Below are 20,974 nucleotides of genomic sequence, written 5' to 3' on the forward strand. Positions count from 1 at the left end.
GCTTGGTGTAGTGGTTAAGAATGGTGGCCTCTAATCTAGAGAGCTGGGTTCGATTCCCCACTCTCCCCCTCCATGCAGCCAGCTCGATGACCTGGGGCTACAGTCCTGTTAGAGCTGTTCTCACAGAGCAGTTCTGTCAGAATTCTCTCAGCCCCACCTACCTCACGGGGGATAGGAGGAGAAGGTGATTGTAACTTACTTTGTAAGTTATTACACTTTGGGTAATAAAAAGCAGGGTATAAAAATAACTCCTCTTCTTCTATCTATACATCCAACAAAATGAAGCTTGGACACCACAACTGAAGAAAGATGTAGAGAAACTGGAGTGTGTCCAGAGGAAGGCTACAAAGATGGTGAGGGGTTTGGAGACCAAGTATGAGGAAAGATTGGGGGAGCTTGGTCTGTTTAGCCTGGAAGAAAGGCAACTAAGAGGTGTCTGGCTTAACATCATAGTACTGATCAGTGATGGAAGAAAGTTATCCAGATAAGAGAAGTAAGAATGTCGCTAACACTAAGAGATATTTTTTATTTGAACGTTCAGTTACCACTGGATGCTGATTTTCTCTGCAGACACTTGTGATCAATTAATAGTTTTTGAAGATGGAGGCAGTTTAGGGGGTTTCACAGTATAATTGCAACAATCTTGTGAAGGAGGGTCTAAACTGAGGCAGTGCTCAACTGAGGGTCACCAAGAGAGCACCAGGGCTGAGGAGGGATTTGAATATAACTGTCCCCCACAATCCTAGTTCAATATTTTGCCCACTGCTGGCATAACTTTAAAATGTCGATTAAAAGCAACAGCAAAAACTCAAGTAAATAAAAATCATTTGTTAAGTGAAAAAACAGGGCTTTGTCTACTCATTCTATTCCCATTTCTTCCGTGACCTAAAATGCCACACATCAAAGGGATTGAAAATGTGTTTGGCTCAGCCAGTCCTATATTTCAAGGGTAGTCAACCTGTGGTCCTCCAGATGTCCATGGACTACAATTCCCATGAGCCCCTGCCAGCAACCGCTGGCAGGGGCTCATGGGAATTGTAGTCCATGGACATCTGGAGGACCACAGGTTGACTACCCCTGCTATATTTGATTCAGTACATTGTACTGTCCTTGGAATTGTGAAGCATTGCTGGGCCTCAATGACAGTTGTCTATCTGATATAAGAAGAAGAAAACTTTTATACCCTGCTTTGGACTACCCGAAGGAGTCCCAAAGTGGCTTACAAGCACCTTTTCTTTACACTCCGCACAACAGAAACCCTGTGAGGTAGGTGTTGGCTGAGAGAGCTCTGAGAGAACTGCTTTGTGAAAATAATTCTAAGAGAAATTTGATTGGCCCAAGGTTGCTCAGCTGGTGGCATGTGGAGAAGTGGGGAATTAAACCCAGTTCTTCAGATTACAGTCTGCCGCTCTTTAACCACTACGCCACACTGGCTCTGCCCATTGGTCCCTCCAGCTCAGCACTCTGTGACGGGACAGCAGAAATTATTCAAGGCCCTCATAGAGTTCTGTCCCCTTTAGCTTGAGATGCCAGGGTCTGAGCCAGGCCTTTCTCCATGCAAGACCTATTAATTCACTTATTTTACTGATTAAAGCCTATCCAACCCAGAGCTAGCATACAACAGTGTTAGAAATACAGCATTAACACATCTAAATAGTGAAGCAACCCCCCCCCCCCGAAGAACAAAGAATAATCAAAGAGACTCACAAGCAGAAAGCAGCAGAAAAACAATCCTACATGGCACCAGACGCCTGGATAAATAGAAACATATTCTGCTGGCAGCATACTCAGGCACCGGCCAAAATGGACACAGAGAAGGAATTTCACAAACAAGGCAGAGGGAATGTCCTAGATTTCTGTGCCTCATGACCCACAGCAAATCCCATAATCCCAGTTTTATACCTACGAGCCCTCACGTCTGTTTCCCATCCCCATATTTGTATAGCCTTGCTTTTACTTTTAAGGAAAATCACTTCTCTGGAATAGTTTGACAGATTTTACGAACCAACACAATTTTGGGGATATAAACTTTTCAGAGTCTAAGCTCCCGTTGTCAGAGTTGTCCGAATGATTAATTTCCTCCTAACGCATCGGAACTTTAAAAAAGAGTTCACACATATTATCTAGGGGAATGTTTATTTGGCTGAAAGGCCCTTTAACTTCTCCTGAACTTTTAAGATAAGGCAGGATGAAAAATCTACAACTGAGGTACAATTTAATCCATTTGTCAGTATGCCCTTGGTCTTCCCGTTTCCATCTCCTGCTCACGTGCCCAAAATGCGTTGGCATCCAAAGATTATATTACCATTATTCCTTGACCTCAACATGGTAGACTTCAGGAGGTATCAGATGGCGTAATGCTCTCCATACAATTGCACTCTTGCTGTAATATTGCACTATTGAGCCAACTTTGGGGGGGGAGGGAGGGGAAAAGAGGAATCCATAATTTCCGTGTTGGGAAGGAAAAGGGAAAACTGGAAAAATCATATGGGTGTTTTGAAACTGGCTCCCAGCAGGGCTTAGTGAAAGCAAGCAGCAGCCAGGCTTTCTCCCCAAAAGGGATAGAATTATAGAGTTGGAAGGGGCCACAGAGGCCATCTAGTCCAACCCCCTGCTCAATGCAGGATCAGCATAAAGCATCCCTGATAAGTATCTGTCCAGCTGCTGCTTGAAGCCTGCCAGTGAGGGGGAGCTCACCACCTCCTTAGGCAGCCCATTCCACTGCTGAACTACTCTGACTACGAAATCACCAGGCTACAGAGAGTCGGAGAAGGCGAGGAAGGTTCGTTCTGCTGATGGGAAGCCGTCCGTCAGCAGAAATGGTCATCAGGATCCAAACACTCATGTTTCAGAGAGCCAGAGAGCTGAAAGGTACCAAAAGACAGCAGGTCCAACTCTACAGTGTTAGCCTAGATCAGCCTTTTTGGACCCTTTGGCCATGGAGGATTAATTTTCAGGCTTCGAGGACCCTTGGAAGTGATGTCAGCTGGCCACACCTCCCTGCCACGCCCCCAGAAGTATCATAACCATCCACACCCTTCGCCCGACTTTCACTCCGTCCCACTACTTCTGCTACTACTATAGTGACTTTGCCTCATGTAGGTCGTAAAGAAGGGCAGGAGCTGAGAAGATAGCTCTGACCCCCCCATACCATGTCATAAATGACCCCTCCCTTTGATATTTACATCCACAACCTACCCACCAAGACCTCTGGCTGAAGGCAGCCTGTTCCCTAGCTTGTGGCCAAGTTTATCCAGGCAGGACCCCCTCTGGAGCTTCTTCAGACCCACAGGAATCTACAGACCCCTGGTTGGGAATCCCTGGCCTAGACCATCTAGTTGCCTGCCACCTCGGTCTGCCTCTGCAAACCAGACCTTGGCCAGCCATACGTAAATCAAATGCACCTTGACCTCAGAGCAATGGCCCCACGTGACCACAACACGAAATTTGCCTCGGCACACATGCAACCCGAAAGACACGTTGCATTTCTAGCACGTTGTTCCACAGCTCACAGTTCTGTTTCTCTGACTGAAGAGAAGTCGTAATGTGAACGTATTTTTACCAAGAGAGGCCAAAGCAAAGGGAGAAGCAGCTTAGACACAGAAACAATGGAATTCTTGCACTGCCATCTGCAGGTTTTCCGTAGAAGTAGATTACTTGTTCAGGCCTACTGTGGAAAACTTGTCAACTGCTCCTGTACATCTGATCCATGCCAGTCATATTATTTGTATTGCTGTGACGTTCCATCTGATCTATCTGAGTGGGTCTGTGGATTCATCGAAAATGGGACATGACAGGTGCACGAACTTGACAAAAGGACGCTAATGAGCTGTAATGGCTGCGGATGTTTCCTCAGTGGGACCTAATTGCCAGGAGAGGGTCACTAGGTAGCTCTCTTGCTTCCCATTCAGACCTCTCCAGGCTGAGAGGAGGGGAGAAAGAAGCTGCCTCGAAGATTCTACAGAGAGGTTAGAAGAAGAGTTGGTTGTTATACCCTGCTTTTCACTACCTGGAGGAGTCTCAGAGTGGCTTACAATCACCTTCCCTTCCTCTACCCCCAACAAACATCTTGCAAGGGAGGTCGGGCTGAGAGAGCTCTGTCAGGACTGTTTTGTGAGAACAGAACTTTCAGGACTGTGACTAGCCTAAGGACATCCAGCTGGCTGCATGTAAAGGAGTTAGGAATCAAACCCGGCTCTCCAGATTAGAGGCCACCGTTCTTGACCACTGCACCAAACCGGCTGATACTGCAAACCATGGTAATGTGGTGACTGCATGCTAGGATCTTGGAGAGAGGTTCAAGTCCCCATTCTGCTATGGAAGCTTGCTGGGATATTGTGAGCCTGACACACATTCTTAGCCTAAACTCCCTCCCTCCCTCCCAGGATCATGAGGAAAGTGGCAGAATATAAATACAATCAGATTCTGGGCTGCCACTCTAGTGGTATTTTAACACTTTGTTTGGTTGTTATGGCTTCGGCTTCAACAATAAATTCAATTAATTCATTCTGTAGTGGCGCTATAACATTCATCAGCCCATACAGGAATGATCTTGCCAACAAGTGCTATAGCTTGGCCAACCTTCAGCAAAGGGTTTGTCCAGCCTGAGTTTTCATGCTACTGGGTGAGCTGGAAAACATTATGCTAAAGACAATAGGGTCTTTCTTTTTCTTTTTCAATAGAGAAAATGGCCTCCTTTCCTCCCCCACCCCTGTTGCTTAGACCAAAAAGAGTGCCAGATTTCACCCTGCCACTGACGGGATGAGGGGGGGGGGAGAATGTGGCCAGATCCAGATGTGGAAACTCCTGGAGATTTGGAGATGGAGCCTGGGGAATTGATCTCTGTAGCCTGGAGATGATGTGTAAACCTAGAGGCTGGCATCTCTAGCGCATAGTTATCGTTACTGACCAATCTACCGCTGTGGAGGTAATTTCCCCTCGCCTGCCTTTCCTCACATGCCATTTATGGCACAAGTGGTCACTTCTCCACCCCTTGTAGATTCTCACAAGACGAGGGTGGGCTATCAACTGAAGAGCTCTGCAGTCTTTGAACACTGGCTTTCTCTTAGGTCTCATGCACAGACTGCCAAATATAGGGTTATCACAGTGCTTGAGCAATGACAATGTCTTGTCCACAAATTTAGGTATAAGTGATTTCTGTAAGACAACAATAATGCAATGGCTACAGCTGCCAACTCCGGCTTGGAAATCACTGGAGATTTGGTTGTGGCCCCTAAGGAATGTGGATTATGGGATGGGAAGGGACCTTAACAGAGCATAATGCCACAGAGTCCATCCTCCAAAGCTGCCATTTTCTCCAGGAGGAATGATCTCTGAAGTTTGGAGTTCAGTGGTAATTCTGGTTGGAGCTCCAGGGCCCATCTGGAGGCCAGCAACGCTAGAGGATCATTGAATCATGGAATCATAGAGTTGGAAGGGGCTTCCTGGGTCATCTAGTCCAACCCCCTGCACTTTCCAGGACGCTCCCAACCCTATCGCTCATCCACTGTCACCTGCCACCCCCTTGAACCTTCGCAGAATCAGCCTCTCCGTCAGATGGCTATCCAGCCTCTGTTTAAAAATCTCCAAAGATGGAGAGCCCCCCCCCCCCACCTCCCGAGGAAGCCTGTTCCTGTGATTAAGAGTTTAGAAGGGAACAAAATGGAGCCGTCCCGCTGGCTGGCAGCGACTGGCCTGGGTCCCCTTTGCAGACGAATGACTCTGGGCAGCTACCCAGGTTCCCCAGCTGCTGGCACCGGCTCTACCTGTTGCCCGGTCACAGAACAGCATTTTCCATCTTGTCAAACGCTCAGCGGGAGCCAAACCTAGCTCCGCGAGCCGGAAAATCAATTCCCCAACCCACCTTTCCGTCCCTCTCGGGGGGCTCTTTCACGGCCAGCCACCGCTTCTGGGGAGACACATTTTTAAAAAGGGCATGTGAAAGGAGCAGGCTTTTCAGAAATCTCCTCTTTTATAGTCCTGTCAGGCCAGGTCCTCGACGGAGACGCGACCAAGCCGGCTGAGTGGCTGGCAGAACTGGCTCGGCCCTGAAACCATGCGAGGTTCTCCTCAGGCTGAATGAAAGAGGCTTTTCCTGGCCTGGATTGGTATAAAGCTGTCCTGTGTTTGGCTTCCCACAAACACGGCTCTCTTGTCTGCTGTTTAGTTCCCTTTCCAAAAGAAGGAAGGGGCAGTCTTGTCGCGGGGAGGAAGTGGTTCATCTCCTAGATAATGGCTCCTGTTTTGTCCGCCTCTTTGTTTAGTCGTGAGGCCTTGTGAGTGAAATAAAACGAAGAGGTTGGAACGCACCACAAGCGAGGGAAGGGCGAAAGATGAAGAAACGGGGTTTGGTAGCTGTGTGGGGTGGTGGAAAACGGTCGATGTTTTCCTTCGTTTAAAAGGCTGCCGCAAAATATAGAGGGGAAACCACTGCACAGGAAAGCTAGGAAACAAATCGCTTTGAGAACCCCAGAAGTGGCGTGATCGTGCAGTATATGGTTGGGAAGCATAGCTGTGCCCATGCCCACATGGGGCCCCTTCCCCAACCCACCCCCTCCTGGCCCATTAAGTTTGGGGAGTGTCAACGTGGTCATATCACCTGATTAATGTTTAACAGATTTTAAAAATATATTAAAAAATAACTCCCACCCATTTGGGAAACCCTTCCAGTGCAGTCAAGAAACCCCAGGTTGAAACCCTGGTTGAGAAAGCCTGCCAAGCATCCATTTTCTCCAGAAGGACTGATCTCTCTGGTCTGGAATTGAGCTGTCATTCTAGGGTAGGGGTAGTCAACCTGTGGTCCTCCGGATGTTCATGGACTACAATTCCCATGAGCCCCTGCCAGCATTTGCTGGCAGGGGCTCATGGGAATTGTAGTCCATGGACATCGGGAGGACCACAGGTTGACTACCCCTGTTCTAGGGGATCCCCAGGTCCCACTGGGAGAAGAAGACTAAGAGTAGGTTTTTATGTCCTGCTTTTATCTACCTTAAGGAGTCTCACAGCAGCTTACAATCACAATCCCTCCCTCTCCCCACAACAGGCACCTTGTGAGGAAGGCACCTTGTGAAGTAGGTGGGCCCAAGGTCATCCTGATGGCTGCATGTGGAGGAGTGGGGAATCAAACCTGGGTCTCCAGATGAGAGCCTGCTGCTCTTATCCACCACACCATGTGGGTATCCCTTCCTCCGTAGCTGCCATTTTCTCTGCGTAAATGGATCAGGATATCAGTTGTACTTCTAAGACAACCCCAGAACCCATCGGGAGGCTGGCGTCCCAGGCCGTCACAGCATCAGGACACAGCAGGGGCAGCAGGGGCCCTTCCGTTTCAGCTCAGAAGGATCTGAAGGCACTGTGGAGCAGCCGGTCCCAAAAGACAGGGCATTTATTTTCATACTTTAAGTCTGGCCTGGATCTTATCGATGAGCTTTGTCAGTCAATAGGTGGCTTATAGTTTATAGTGCCGTTCGGTTCATCCCAAATGCTAAATCCCAACCAAAGAGCTGGTTTTAATAAACAAGCAATTTATGTGGTGCTCCCTCCGACAGAAGCAACCCAATGATCCCAGTTTGGCCTGAGTTTCTCAGGGCTTGGGCGTTAAGCAGGAATCAGCCGCAGTTAGTCCTTGAGTGCGGCCAGAGGCGCCAGCCCCAGGGAATGAACCAAGAGGCAAAAGCCAAAGGGCTCTTTGGTTTACGGCCTGCAATCCCCCAAAGGGGCCAGCTAGGGAGACAGAGTCTCAAAGCGGCTTACAATCACCTTCCCTTCCTCTCCCCACAACAGACACCCTGTGAGGTAGATGGGGCCGAGAGAGCTCAGAGAGAACTGCTCTGCAAGAACAGGACTGTGACTCCCCCAAGGTTACCCGGCTGGCTGCATGTGGAGGAGCAGGGAATCAAACCTGGCTTCTCCAGACAAGAGTCCGCCGGCTCTTAACCACCACACCAAGCTACCCCTGTCGTTTTTTGTTCTTGCTCTCCAGCTCAGCTCTGTGAAACTTTCCCCCCGCCTCTTGCACCAGATGGCTAATTTATCAGCCTGACCTGGGTGCAAAAGCTACATTTGACTTCTTGAAAGCCCCGATCCCTCTCCTCTCCAGATACCTGCTCAAGACAGCATCCTTTAACTGTTTGATACCTCCCACACCCATCAGAGGCTTAATGAGTTAATTCTGAGTTGCTAGGCAGTCCCATCTCCTCCAGAACCCAAATCCCAAGCCAAAAAAAAAAAATCATTACCTTTTTCCCATGGGCCGCCCCCATGATTCTATGTATCTGGTGACGTCCTCAGCCAACAATTCTGAATTCTCTTGGAAGGCAGGACCGGCTCTTCCGGGAACGCTTATTATCTGGTCATGCTTCCTGGGCCACCGTTCGCAGACAGTCTCATTCCGCCTGCCGGGTTCAGACGTACATCTCCTGGCCCCCCGGTCCACCCGCAGAGCAAGGAGGGCTGAGGGACCACTGCGGGATCTTCAAGGCGGCAAGCAGCGACGTTCCCCCCCTCGACGGTCCAGCCTGGCATGTAAAGCATTCATCTTTTATATACCTAACAAGCGGCTCGCACACTGCCAGAGGCGACACACAAAGGCGGCTTTCATGCCCAACTTCTGAGCAGGGCTCCGTATTGTGGAAGCCTGTTGAAGATTAGAGTAATCAGAGTTGACACAGCAAGATGCTGCGGATGGCAGAAGGGCTCCTGAGAAGGAATTCAACCTGCTTGGCACAGCCGGGCCCTGGGAGTGCCGGAATTTCTTCTCGATGGGGAGGGGGTGGGGGGAGCTTTGTGGCATCTTCCTTCCTCTCTTCCCCTCTCCCTCCATTTGCTCTTCAGCCCAGTGCAGAGTTGGCCAAAGGACCTAGGGAAGAAGCCCGACCAGAGATCCATCGGGGGAGAAATGACCAGAGGGTTTATTGTCGCTGCCCAAGCCGAAGCCGCTGCTGGGCTCCTGCGGTCGCACAGTTCTTGCACTCCCCCCCCTGCCAAATTCTTGCGGCTGCCCATAGAAAAGGACTGAACAATACCGTTGCATAATGGAAGGGGGCAGGCCTGGAGCGAACGAGCCTGAGCCGAAAAACACAGTCCTTTGCTGTCTGTGGCTTTAGATCCCTCTAATAGCATTAATGGCTTGATGCTGTGTACACTCGCTAAGAAGATATGGTACAAGCTGAACCTCAGCTGAGACCTGATCCCACTGAATAGCATTAAGAAAGGCAAGCCTTGGTTACCAACCCCCACTGGGCGTACGGTGGCCAATGTCCAGGCGGGCAAAAATTAAAGATACACAAACATAGACTGTCTGGTACAAAAGTTACACACTAATAAGGAAAAAAACAAAACTTCGATCATGAAGCTGCACCAGACCCTACTGCCAGATGTCAGTCTCCTGGCTGGCAGGGGGAGGGATTTACCAGGGGGAAGGGGAAGGCCTAAGCTTTGTTGTGGGTGTCATACAGGAAGTTGTTGTGGGTGTCATACAGGAAGTATGTTGTGGGTGTCATACAGGAACTCTCCCCTTGGCAGCCATTTCCTCCCTCCAGCCACCATCTCTTTAAAAAAAAAATCAGCAAGTGAATATTGTCATATTGTTATTATAACAATACATGTAACAATTCCTCTGAATCCCCAGATTTCATTGTCAAAGTGACTCCAGCCCCTTCTGTTGAGTCTCTTCCATTATGTAGACTTAAGTGGACAGGCAATAGAAGTGGGTCGGGGCTCTTTTACAAAGTGGAGACATCAGAGAATGTGTTGCACATAATATTCTTATAGGATCATATTAATGTAATGCTCAGCGGATGCTTTAAAACAGGGGTAGTCAAACTGCGGCCCTCCAGATGTCCATGGACTACAATTCCCAGGAGCCCCTGCCAGCGAATGCTGGCAGGGGCTTCTGGGAATTGTAGTCCATGGACATCTGGAGGGCCGCAGTTTGACTACCCCTGCTTTAAAACAAACAACAAACGCTTCTCAGTGGCCACAGTGGGGGGATGGCTGCTACGGGGAAATGGGGTTAGGAAAACTGCAGGCAAACCCGCCATGGGGAAGACCCACTGATGCTTCATTGTGCTGACAGCCACACAAGCCTGTCCGCAATGTGGAAACCACAGGAGTTCTGTGGCATCTGAACAAGTCGTATTTTTTAATTCTGTTGCAGCCTCTCAATGGACAGTGAAAAAAGCTGACGGGAAGAATGGAGGGTCCGCTGTTGGTCTGCATGCTGATGTTTGCAGGATGACTTTTCATGCTTTGTTTTAATTGTATTGCTATGGTTTGGTTTCAAGTTGCCCATTGTTGTCATTCTTATTATCACAGCGCTGGGAGCCCCTGTTGCTGTTTTAAGAAGCAGCACAGAGATGTGAAATGAATAAATAAATGTACAAAGCCCAGAATAGAGGTTACTAGGAATAGTGCCTGACAAATTACCAAAAGTTTTGGAAAAGATTTGAAAATATGGTGGTAGCAGCTAGAATAATCTAAATGGAAACCTGGGCAGAGTCTGCACTTAACTTTGTTTATTCCGTTGTCAATCCTGTTGAATTCAGATCGCTTTGAACTCGAGTCTTCCTCTCCCCCCCCCCCCTCACCATTGAAACAGGAAAGTCTTCTGCACGTGGTTAGGGAGGCTCAGAAGAGGCGGGGGGGGGAGGCGGAGACTCTTTCTTTGTTTTCTTGAAGGGGGGAGAGGATCCAAGAAGTCAGAGGAGGGAGGAAAGAATCCTTTCTTTTCTTGAAGGGGGGGTGTAAGATGATCGAAGAAGGCAGAAAAAAAAAATCCAAGACTAACAGAAGTTGAGAGAAATTAGGGACTTCTCTTTTAAGGCAGGCTTATCACATAACCACCTGTGGCCAATCATGGGTTCCCTACCACAAAGGAGAGCCCAGATTCAAAACAATGCGATTTTATAATATATTCAGGATTAAAAGCACTCTAAGATATTGCACAATAAAGGTAGGGTCACTCCGGATCAATCCTTCTTGCTGCAGAAGGAAAATTTAAATCGCCCCAAATCCAAACGGAAATTGCATTCTGTGTAGAAGGCAGGGACTGAATCGACCTGGGGTTGGAAAAAAAGCTCCATGCAGTTTACACCCTGGTGTCTGAGCAAGTTTAGAAGAATGGGAAAATAAACTGGCTGATTATGCAGGGATGGCAAAATTAATGTCCTAGCTGGAAAACAGATCAATGTTGACATTTGTGGAGAGACGGCGAGTTTATTATGAAAGCAGGAGACAAACTGAGAACAAGAAATTTAAAATAGTATACAAATATATAGCAAACGGATTACAATGCAAAAGCAAAATGTGAACAAAATGTGAATATAGATATATAAAAACCTGGATTTTTTAAAACTTCTTTTTTATTATGAGATATCATACATTAACCGTTACAGTTATTATGTAGAAATGATGAACTGTGAAATATAGAATATGTAGCTATGATGAAAATTAACAATATAGTGGTAAAACTGACTAGTTATAATGTTTAGAAGTTAAAATGTCTGAAGTAAGGACCACTGTAAAGATGACGAGGATGCTGGGGACATACATATGGTGTTTTTTTGTTCTATATATCTTTGGGAAATATGATTGGCTATATAACCGTTTCTCTTTTTGTATCCCTTTTATATTATTTTTTTCTTAAAATTAAAAATATAAAATAAATAAATATATGTAAGGGGGTGGAGAGAGATTGTGGTGTGTGTGTGTGTGTGTGTAGATGGGGGGGGGAGATCCCCCCACTCATCTTTCAAGAAGTTAAGTGGTAAAAGTGGCTAACATTTGATGTTATTCTTTTCGACTTCCTAAGAATGACAGGAGGATAAGAATTTTGACACAGCCATGCTCACTCTGATTTTGTCCTATGCATGCCTGACATAGAAGTCCATTTCAATAATTAGGCACACCAGCCTGTAAGGGATTTATATTCATATGCAGAATAACCACAAATGAGTTGAAACATCAGGTATGGAACGTATTCCTTAGGGAACAACTCTAGGGTTCCCAGATGTTCTCTTTTTAGAGGACAAATCCTCTTTTCTTGATGCCTGTCCTCTTTTGGGTTCTTAAAAAAAAAAACCTGCTGGAAATGTCCTCTTTTGGGGTTGGAAGGTTAGGAATAATCCTAAATAGTAGCAATTCTCACACCTTAAATAGCCGTGGCATTTAAAACAAAATCTGTCGGGAAACGCATCTTCTCCTTTGCTTTTCAAAATGTAGCCCTCTTAGACCATTTAAACATCCGTTTCTTTCTCCTCCAGGGTCTTCTATTATTGTGCCCATCTCATCGTCCAGTGTTGTGGCATAGCTTGTCCAGATGCGTCGGTGAGTTCATCTTTTGATTTCCCAACACTGCGGCAACTGCTAAAGTTCTGTTTTGGAAGAGGCCAGAAAGTTTATTCCGTGCCTCCTGGGCTGCTGTCAAGAGGCAAGTGGCTTGATGTTGGGCTCCACAAGGCGTATGGGCCTGTGCCAAAGTAAATGTCAGCACCAGAGGGTGGAGTCATGTATACCTGGAGGGCACAGAAGTTCTGTCACGAGCCCACCGCTAGTCGATCTTCTTAGGCACACAACCCTCCATCTCCAGCATTTCAGGCCAGCCGTCATATTTATTGGAGTCCTTATTGTTTTTCAAGTACTGCAGAAGCAAAAGGAGACGCTGCTGTTACTTACACTTGGAGCTTCTCGCTTAATTTTGTTTTGTTTTGGCACTTGTCTTTGTGCTCCCCATTCCCCTCGCTTCCTGATTTGGTAGTTACATCGGCACACGCCAGAATTACAATGGACCCCCAGGTGATGTAGATCAGTTCTCCCATTCCCAAACCCTGTCCTACAAATAGGGCTGACAGCTTTGGGTTGGGAAATACCTTGGGAGAGGGGGTATTACCAGTGAAACCAGACCCTTGGATGATATTCTATGGTGCCAGAAACTCTGGATCAGTACCTATGGCAAACAGACCTCATTGTGGGCAATATCCTATCTTATTTCTTTCTGCCGAATGTGCTTAGTTTTGACTTGTCTTATTCTGTAAATAAAGCGACAATCTTAATTTTAAAAGTATTGGCTGTCTGCCTTGGATCCCGAAAGGGCTTAATTACCTCATAAACACTGCAAGAGAGCCTTGCTGGTTATCCACCTTAAGCATGGCCAATTCCCCTATTTCTCGCAGAGTTTTTGGGATAACAGTGGAGCCTCAGGAGGGCAGGGTTTGGGCAGGGAAGGGACTTCAATGGGGTATAATGCCATAGAGCAGGGATAGTCAACCTGTGGTCCTCCAGATGTCCATGGACTACAATTCCCATGAGCCCCTGCCAGCAAACGCTGGCAGGGGCTCATGGGAATTGTAGTCCATGGACATCTGAAGGACCACAGGTTGACTACCCTTGCCATAGAGTCCACCTTTCAAAATGGCCATTTTCTTCATGGGTACTGATTTCTGTAGCCTGGAGATAAGTTGTAATAGTAGGAGATCCCTAGCTACCAACAGGTTAAAATCGCAAAGATAAATTGGTCACACAGTCCGGGTCGCTAAACAAGAAGACCGTGAGAGGCAAATCTATAATGAAAGTTCCAAGTTTATTTTGCGGTAGCGAGAGCTTCAACAAAGTCTGCCTTATTTAACCTTGCTTATCGAGAATGTCCTAGTTAATCAAGGATTGAACAGTTTCCCGTAACACTGCTTTCAAAGCAAAAATCTTCCTCAGAATTCCAATTCAACCTTGTCTAGAGCTGCTAACAGGCATAGACTCCCTTCAAACTCTCATGTTACCAGAAACTGTTTGACTCACGATAAGCTAGTCATAGGTAAAGGTATCCCCTGTGCAAGCACCGAGTCATGTCTGACCCTTGGGGTGACGCCCTCCAGCGTTTTCATGGCAGACTCAATACGGGGTGGTTTGCCAGTGCCTTCCCCAGTCATTACCGTTTACCCCCCAGCAAGCTGGGTACTCATTTTACCGACCTCGGAAGGATGGAAGGCTGAGTCAACCTTGAGCCGGCTGCTGGGATTGAACTCCCAGCCTCATGGGCAGAGCTTTCAGGCGGCTGCCTTACCACTCTGCGCCACAAGAGGCTCTTAAGCTAGTCATAAGGGAGTTAAAATACGGAAGACTTTGTTGAAGCTCTGGGTAGCGCAAAATAAACTTGGAATTTGCATCTTATATTTGCCTCTCACGGTCTTCATGTTGAGCCGCCTGGAGGTTGGCAACCCTACCTCCACAGGTTCCAACCCCCCCCCCCCCCCAACTCTGAATTCAGAGCTGACAACTCTATATGCCCATGATGTTCTTCCTTTAGAAGGGGATTTCACTTTGTGGAAAGGGTAAGTGTCTTGATTTAAATAACTTTCTTCTTCCACTACAGGTATCCACTTTGGTATTCTATTGACACAGCCCCACCCATCCCCATGGATAAGGCCAGTTCTTGCCCTGTTTGTCATTCATTCGGAGGGCAAATGCAACACTTCTGGCACTGCACCCAACATCCGTGCAAAAAGACACTCGTCTGGATTGTAGCAACTGTACCTGTTCAAATGGAGATTTGCCTTTGAGGCCTTTCCCACCGAGGAACACCCAGTTGTCCCGAAATCCAAGCTTGACAGCGTAGTGACTTCCGAGTTCCGTCAACAATTGCCGCGCTTTATCATTCAGCCTAAGAAGTAGAAAGGGTTGAAAGACCTCGGAAGGAGGACAGCATAAGAGGCTGTATATAAACTGGGGTTCTTCAGAGAGGGGAGGGGTCTCAGTTCGCTTTTGCCTCTTGTGGCATCATGCTGGGATCACAATAAAGTGCTGGTTGAACTCTCAGTGGTCCTGGCTTCCTTGAACCCACGGATTTAACAAGCCCATTTAAAGGGGTGGTGGTGGAGAAACATGGAGTTAAGCTCTGGCGTTCTGAAGGTCAAGATTAGATCCAACCTCCCATCACCCCCTTGCTGGGTTGTAATGAAATACTCTGTCTGGAGCCAAGAAGGTCCGTATTCTTGGTGCTTGGGGGCAACAGAGGGAGTTATGACCCTACTGGGGGACCTCTTGATGGTACCTGGGTTTTGCCCACTGTGTGACACAGAGGGTTGGACTGGGAGGGCCATCAGCCTGACTCAACATGGCTTCACCTGTGTTTTTCAGCAAGGTCACATCATTATGTCACGCCTTATAGTCTGAAAACGAAGCAAGACTGCGGGTCAAGGATGGTTCAGCGTGACATATTTCATTTTCTTACTTTGTGGCTGGGTCATCGTAGGAGGCGATGAGGACAAGGGAGCCTAGCTCAATCCCCTGCAGGAACGCCACTAAATCTTTAACGTCTGAAAAACAAAAAGGAAAGGACTGAATTTCCTCTGTTCGCCTCCTTATTCTGCCATCTAGTGATCACATTAACAACTGCAGCTTCTCAAGCCTCTGGGTGCGCCGGTTTGTAAATATACAATAGCCGAGGAGAAAAGAGGATCCCCAAATGAAGACGCCTCATCAGCCCTCATTTATTATATTTATATTCCATCACTCCCACAAAGGCTCGTGGCGGCTAACAATGATGTGTCCATGATAGCACATTAACAATCATGGGGGAACTTGGTCTGTTTAGCCTGGAGAGGAGATGACTGAGAGGGGATCTGATAACCATCTTCAAGTATTTAAAAAGGCTGCCATAGAGAGGATGGAGCAGAGTTGTTCTCTCTTGCCCTGGAGGGCGGGACGGACCAGAACCAATGGGATGAAATTAATTCAAAAGAAATTCCCTCTCAACATCCGGAAGAAGTTCCTCAGTGGATCAGGCTTCCTCAGGAGGTGGTGGTTCTCCATCTTTGGAAATTTTTAAGCAGAGGCTGGGTAGCCATCTGATGGAGAGGCTGATTCCGTGAAGGCTCAAGGGGTGGCAGGTTACAATGGATGAGTAATAGAGATGTGAGTGTCCTGCATAGTGCAGGGGTTGGACTAGATGACCCAAGAGGTCCCTTCCAATTCTATGATTCTATGGGAAAGTGGGTGGGTGGGGAAGAGAGAATAGAGGCAACCCTTTCTACCAATTCCCTGCTTCTGCTTATGGAAGCAGTAAGGATGCTGTCTGTACACAGCACTCTGCAAAGTGGGCTCAAGTTTATCTTCACTGATCCTGATGCTGTAAGATCCAGCAGTTTGCAGCATTAAATCTTATACTGGATTCAGGAAAGGAGACTATAAAACAAAATAAAATTTTAAAACAACATTGAAATTAAGAAAGGACCCCCTCCCCATATACAAAACCCGGCAGGTCATTTCAGTATGAGAAATTATGCAGGTTGGCAACACCCACTCATGTTCTACCAACAGTCCAGGGCTGATTCTGCACTTACTTTTTTTCCCCTTGTGGATCCTGCTGTATTTAGATCGATTTGAACTTGGATCTTCCTCTATTCTCTCCCCCCCCCCCACTGAAACAGGAAATGTTCTGCACTTGATTGGGGAAGCTCAGAGTGGGGAGGGGAGCCAAGCACAGCAGGAACCTCTTTCTTTCATTTCTTGAATGGGGGGGGGGAGATCATTGGAGACAACAGAGGAGGGGGCATAAATCCAAGAGGCAAATCTCTGCTGAGAGAAGTTAGGGCTTCTGGAGTGCAGTTACTTAAAGACATGCCTTGCAACCAGGATCCAGGAAGTCTTTGAACTGACGCCCTGGCCAATCAGGGGCAGCCTGCTTTTCTCCGAGGCACAGAGAAGGAAGTTAATTTGCAAAAAGCAGAAATCTGCACACTTACTGAAGGCGATTTTTCAAATATCGAGGGTTATATCCAGTTCTGGATATCGTGGGGGAAAGGTAGGGTCATTCCAGGTCACCATGCATGTTGCAGGGTGAAAATTTAAAGCGTCCAAAATCAAAATGGAGATCAAATTCAGTGTAGATAGGAGGGATTCATTTGAACTGGGGGTGGGTACAAAGCCCCGAGCAGACAACACCCAGGACTAGGTATGCAATAGCACTGTGGAATGGAGAAAGGCACCTACCTCCAGAATACATGTCAAAGGCAGCCATCTTGATGAGGTTGCCATTCGTTCCTAGATGTTGAATGGAAACACAACAACTTTTAATGGGTCAAATGTACACACGCACTTTGCTCAGCTCTTCTTTTCTGGCTATTTGGAAAACGGAATAGCCAGACATTTTAGTCAAAGAATACTAGAAGAAGAAGATTGGTTCTTATATGCCTCTTTTCTCTACCCAAAGGAGTCTCAAAGCTGCTTACAGTCACCATCCCTTTCCTCTCCCCACAACAGGCACCCTGTGAGGGAGGTGAGGCTGAGAGAGCACTGATATTACTGAAGAAGAAGAGTTGGTTCTTATATGCTGCTTTTCTCCACCCGAAGGAGTCCCAAAGCGGCTTACATTCACCTTCTCTTTCCTCTCCCCACAACAAACATCCTGTGAGGGAGGTGAGCCTGAGAGAGCCCTGATCTTACTGAAGAAGAAGAGTTGGCTTTTATATTCTGCTTTTCTCCACCCGAAGGAGTCTCAAAGCGGCTTACATTCACCTTCTCTTTCCTCTCCCCACAACAAACATCCTGTGAGGGAGGTGAGCCTGAGAGAGCCCTGATGTTACTGAAGAAGAAGAGTTGGTTCTTATATGGGCAGAGAAAATGACTGATGCTGGCACCTCACTTCCTATCTTGGAACAGGAAGTGAAGTCATGACCCTTCAGGAATTGTTCATATCTCTAAGGCAAAAACCAGAGATCTGGAAATCCTTAGAGTGTTGTGATGTCACTTACTGTTCCAAACCAAGGTGACATCCCAGCAGTCTCTGTGCATAACCCCCCCCCCCAATCTGAAGAAAGCTCATGCTGAAATAAATGTTGTCAGTCATTAGTGTGCCACTGGACTTCTATCTTATGCTCCCTCTTGCCAAGACTTTATAGTTTGGAGATAAATTCAGATTCCAGAAGAACTCCAGACCCTTCCTTGAGGTTGGTAACCCTAGCAGATGACTTCCTTAGTTTGCTTGGTTCCCCCCCCCAAAAAAAAAAAAAAAAAAAAAGCACACAGAGGTAAACTATTCCGGCTTCTTTACACCCCCAACAGTATTATTTTCCATTCCACTCTGCCAGATGGGAACCTGTTTTCTCAAGGTCAGTCCTCTTATCTTAACATTTTATGAGAACTGGGGGGGGACTGACTCCATTTTATTGCCCAGGCAAGGGAGGATACAGGTCCCTTAATGTTTCAGCCTACAATTTATGCATGCCTAGTGCTAGAAGCCCAGAAGCAGATCACAGATGGATAACAAACCCCCCTGCCCAGAGCGCCTGGGAAAGCTAATCAGTTCCTGGACCAAAAATCCGGCTAATCTTAACTGCAATCAAAAGCGGACTTGGCTACAACAGCATTTCTAGGCTACTCTATACCCTAAGATCATTCTGCCTTCTGGCTACCGGCTACAGAAGTCAGAGAACACCAGTTTGGAAACAACTGCTTTCTTCTAGGAACCTCCCAGTATTTTGTGATTGTCCCCAGTCCCCATTTTTGTGGTTAATAGCCTTTTGGCACCACGTTCTTCTTCTCAAACCCCCCAAAGTGCCAGCAGAGCCAACCCCTCTTTTAAAGCATACATGTTGGTTATCTTGTTACAATAATCTTATAAAGCCAATGACAAAAAGGTGTTTCTTCTTTTAAAACGCGTATTACAAAGAGATGGACAGGGACCTGATGCAGGCAGGATTCTCTCTGTACCTGGTACACAAGGAAATGGTAAAGAGATCTGAAGAGTAACCTCATTGTCATGTTCACCCTGGCCTCTGACGTATCACTTTGACTGAAGTGCCCCTTATGCAGTTGGTTGGTTCCACTCCTTGGAGTTGCCCCCTCTTGTTTTCCCAAGTGCTCTGCGGCCTCTGGGGTCATCTGACATCTTAACGCAACCAGTGTGTTATGACTGCTCTTCCTGCTGTAAGTTGTAAATTGTACTGTCACTTTGAAAAAAAGGGAGTACATTCTTTAAGACCACAGCCTGTGTGAAACTACCTGGGGGAGGGGGGGGGAGCTACGCTGTATTATTGTCTCCAACTATGCATATGGTCAGTTTCAGAAATGAAGCGATCTATGAAGCCGTTAGTATGTCTCTCCAATAAACTACTGAAGGGTCTTGGTGTAGTGGTTAAGAGAGGCAGCCTCTAATCTGGCGAGCTGGGTTTGATTCCCCACTCCTCCATGTGCAGGCAGCTGGGTAACCTTGGGCTAGCCACAGTTGTGATAGAGCTGTTCTCACAGACCAGTTCTGTCAGAGCTCTTTCAGTCCCATCACAGGATGTCTGCTGTGGGGAGAGGAAAGGAAGTTGATTGTAAGCTGCTTTGAGACTCCTTTGGGTAGTAAAAAGCAGGGTATAAAAACAACACTTCTTCTAAGACTCAGTGTTGCCTTCTTGGGGAGAACTGTCACGAACATGACACTTATGCTTGACAGAAAGTTAGCATCACCTTGGAGAAACTCACCATTGACAAGAACAACGTTCAAACCCCGTCCGATGTTATTTTTGACAGCGCTCATAAATCTAAAAAGAGCAGCAAGAAGAAAGAAGAGTCGCTGAAGCCTGGTAGGAAGAATGCCGTAACCATTCATGAATGAAATAACAACCATGCCACAGGACACGATGTATATTGCACAGAACTTACACAGTACCCTCAAGGCACATGGAAGGTCCAACGACATTGGCTGCGCCACTGACAATCCTGAAAGCAAAGGTGTGTTCAGGGCAGCTTTTGTCATTGCCACATTTATTTCGTAGTTTCGATGCTCCTGGAGAAAGAGAGAGAGAGAGAGAGACCCCCCCAAACCCTCCTTAGATCATTCAGTTTCCTCACACTGTAAGCCTGGGTGCTCAGCTGCTGTGTTTCGCAGGCTTCGTTCCCGGGCATTTGTGGGCGTCAGAGCAAGAGACTCTTCCCTTTTATATTTTATGCTGGACACGCTCAACTGGAAGGCACAGGCCAGGGTGAGGGAGAAGAGTGTATAGTCTGGAAAATCTCCCAACTTCTCTAGCTGTGCTTCTTCCATGGCCCAGGCCTGCCTCTGGCTTGGCCTTTTTGTACCTCCGGCGTGTGCAGTATCCAAGAGACAAGTTGAGCGAGTTATACCAGCTTCTGAAGCATTTATTTGGCATTCAGAACTGTAGTGCCGGAAGCAACCTGGGCCTAGTCTGCACACAATAGATAATGCACTTTGAATGCACTTTAGAAGTAGATTTTCCTGTTCTGCACTGGAAAATCCAGCTGCCAAAGCACATTGAAAGTGCATTATCCTTTGTGTGCAGATTAGGCCCTGGAGAGGGTGAACTTATCCAGGATTGATTCTCCAGGTGGTGGCTGGGCTTCTCCTGGAATTATATCTATCTTCAGGCAACTGAGATCAGTTCCCCTGGAGAACTGCTTTGGAATGGGGACTGGGCAGCATTATTTATTTTATTTATTTATTTTTCAATTTATATGCCACACAGAAGTCCCCTCCCCAAACCCTGCCCCCACAAGACTCTGCACTCAAAATCTCTTGGAATTTCACAACTCAGTAGTGGCAATCCTATAATACACAGATATTGAACTTTATGAGGAGCGCCACAGGAGTAAAACAGTGTCTAGTCCCACATGTCTCTGTGTATTGGGGGGAAAGGGAAAGCAGAATTATCTTCCTATAGTTTGCCTCTTTAAAACAAATCAGCAAACCTCAATACAGTGTACAGCACTGAAGGGAGAGAAGAAGAGCTTTTTTTAATATCCTACTTTTTAGTACCCGAAGGAGTCTCAAAGCGACTTCCAATCGCCTTCCCTTCATCTCCCCACAACAGACACCCTGTGAGGTGAGGCTGAGAGAGCTCTGAGAGAACTGTGACCCAAGGTCACCCAGCTGGCTGCGTGTGAAGGAGGGGAGAAATCAAAGCCGGTTCTCCAGGTTAGAGGCGGCCACTCATAACTGCTACGCCAAGCAGAAGCCTTGCCAGCAAAGGAGAACAAAAGT

At 47.1% G+C, this 20,974-nt stretch overlaps 2 protein-coding genes and 1 long non-coding RNA gene across 10 annotated transcripts in view; 1 reads left to right on the forward strand and 2 right to left on the reverse strand.

Moving 5' to 3' along the window:
- FAM107A (family with sequence similarity 107 member A) overlaps window positions 1-1,809 on the reverse strand; it is a 66,640-nt gene extending 64,831 nt beyond the window's left edge. For both annotated transcript variants that reach the window (XM_077324980.1, XM_077324979.1), the window contains exon 1: window positions 1,708-1,809. In XM_077324980.1, the coding sequence (XP_077181095.1) occupies window positions 1,708-1,785 (78 nt within the window). In that variant the 5' untranslated portion in view covers window positions 1,786-1,809. The remainder of the gene's footprint in view (window positions 1-1,707) is intronic.
- The window catches only part of LOC143831719 (uncharacterized), an 81,939-nt gene extending 67,134 nt beyond the window's left edge, over window positions 1-14,805 (forward strand). For both annotated transcript variants that reach the window (XR_013228943.1, XR_013228944.1), the window contains exons 5-6: window positions 12,261-12,324; window positions 14,363-14,805. This is a non-coding gene — a long non-coding RNA (uncharacterized LOC143831719). The remainder of the gene's footprint in view (window positions 1-12,260; window positions 12,325-14,362) is intronic.
- FAM3D (FAM3 metabolism regulating signaling molecule D) overlaps window positions 11,623-20,974 on the reverse strand; it is a 31,124-nt gene continuing 21,772 nt past the window's right edge. For all 6 annotated transcript variants that reach the window (XM_077324972.1, XM_077324971.1, XM_077324973.1 and 3 more), the window contains 6 exons: window positions 19,639-19,762; window positions 19,459-19,517; window positions 16,981-17,031; window positions 15,221-15,305; window positions 14,524-14,650; window positions 11,623-12,637 (listed from right to left, as the gene is read on the reverse strand). In XM_077324972.1, the coding sequence (XP_077181087.1) occupies window positions 12,548-12,637; window positions 14,524-14,650; window positions 15,221-15,305; window positions 16,981-17,031; window positions 19,459-19,517; window positions 19,639-19,762 (536 nt within the window). In that variant the 3' untranslated portion in view covers window positions 11,623-12,547. The remainder of the gene's footprint in view (window positions 12,638-14,523; window positions 14,651-15,220; window positions 15,306-16,980; window positions 17,032-19,458; window positions 19,518-19,638; window positions 19,763-20,974) is intronic.

Source organism: Paroedura picta, chromosome 3 (genome assembly GCF_049243985.1).
Source record: "Paroedura picta isolate Pp20150507F chromosome 3, Ppicta_v3.0, whole genome shotgun sequence".
In the NCBI taxonomy this organism is placed as follows: domain Eukaryota; kingdom Metazoa; phylum Chordata; class Lepidosauria; order Squamata; family Gekkonidae; genus Paroedura; species Paroedura picta.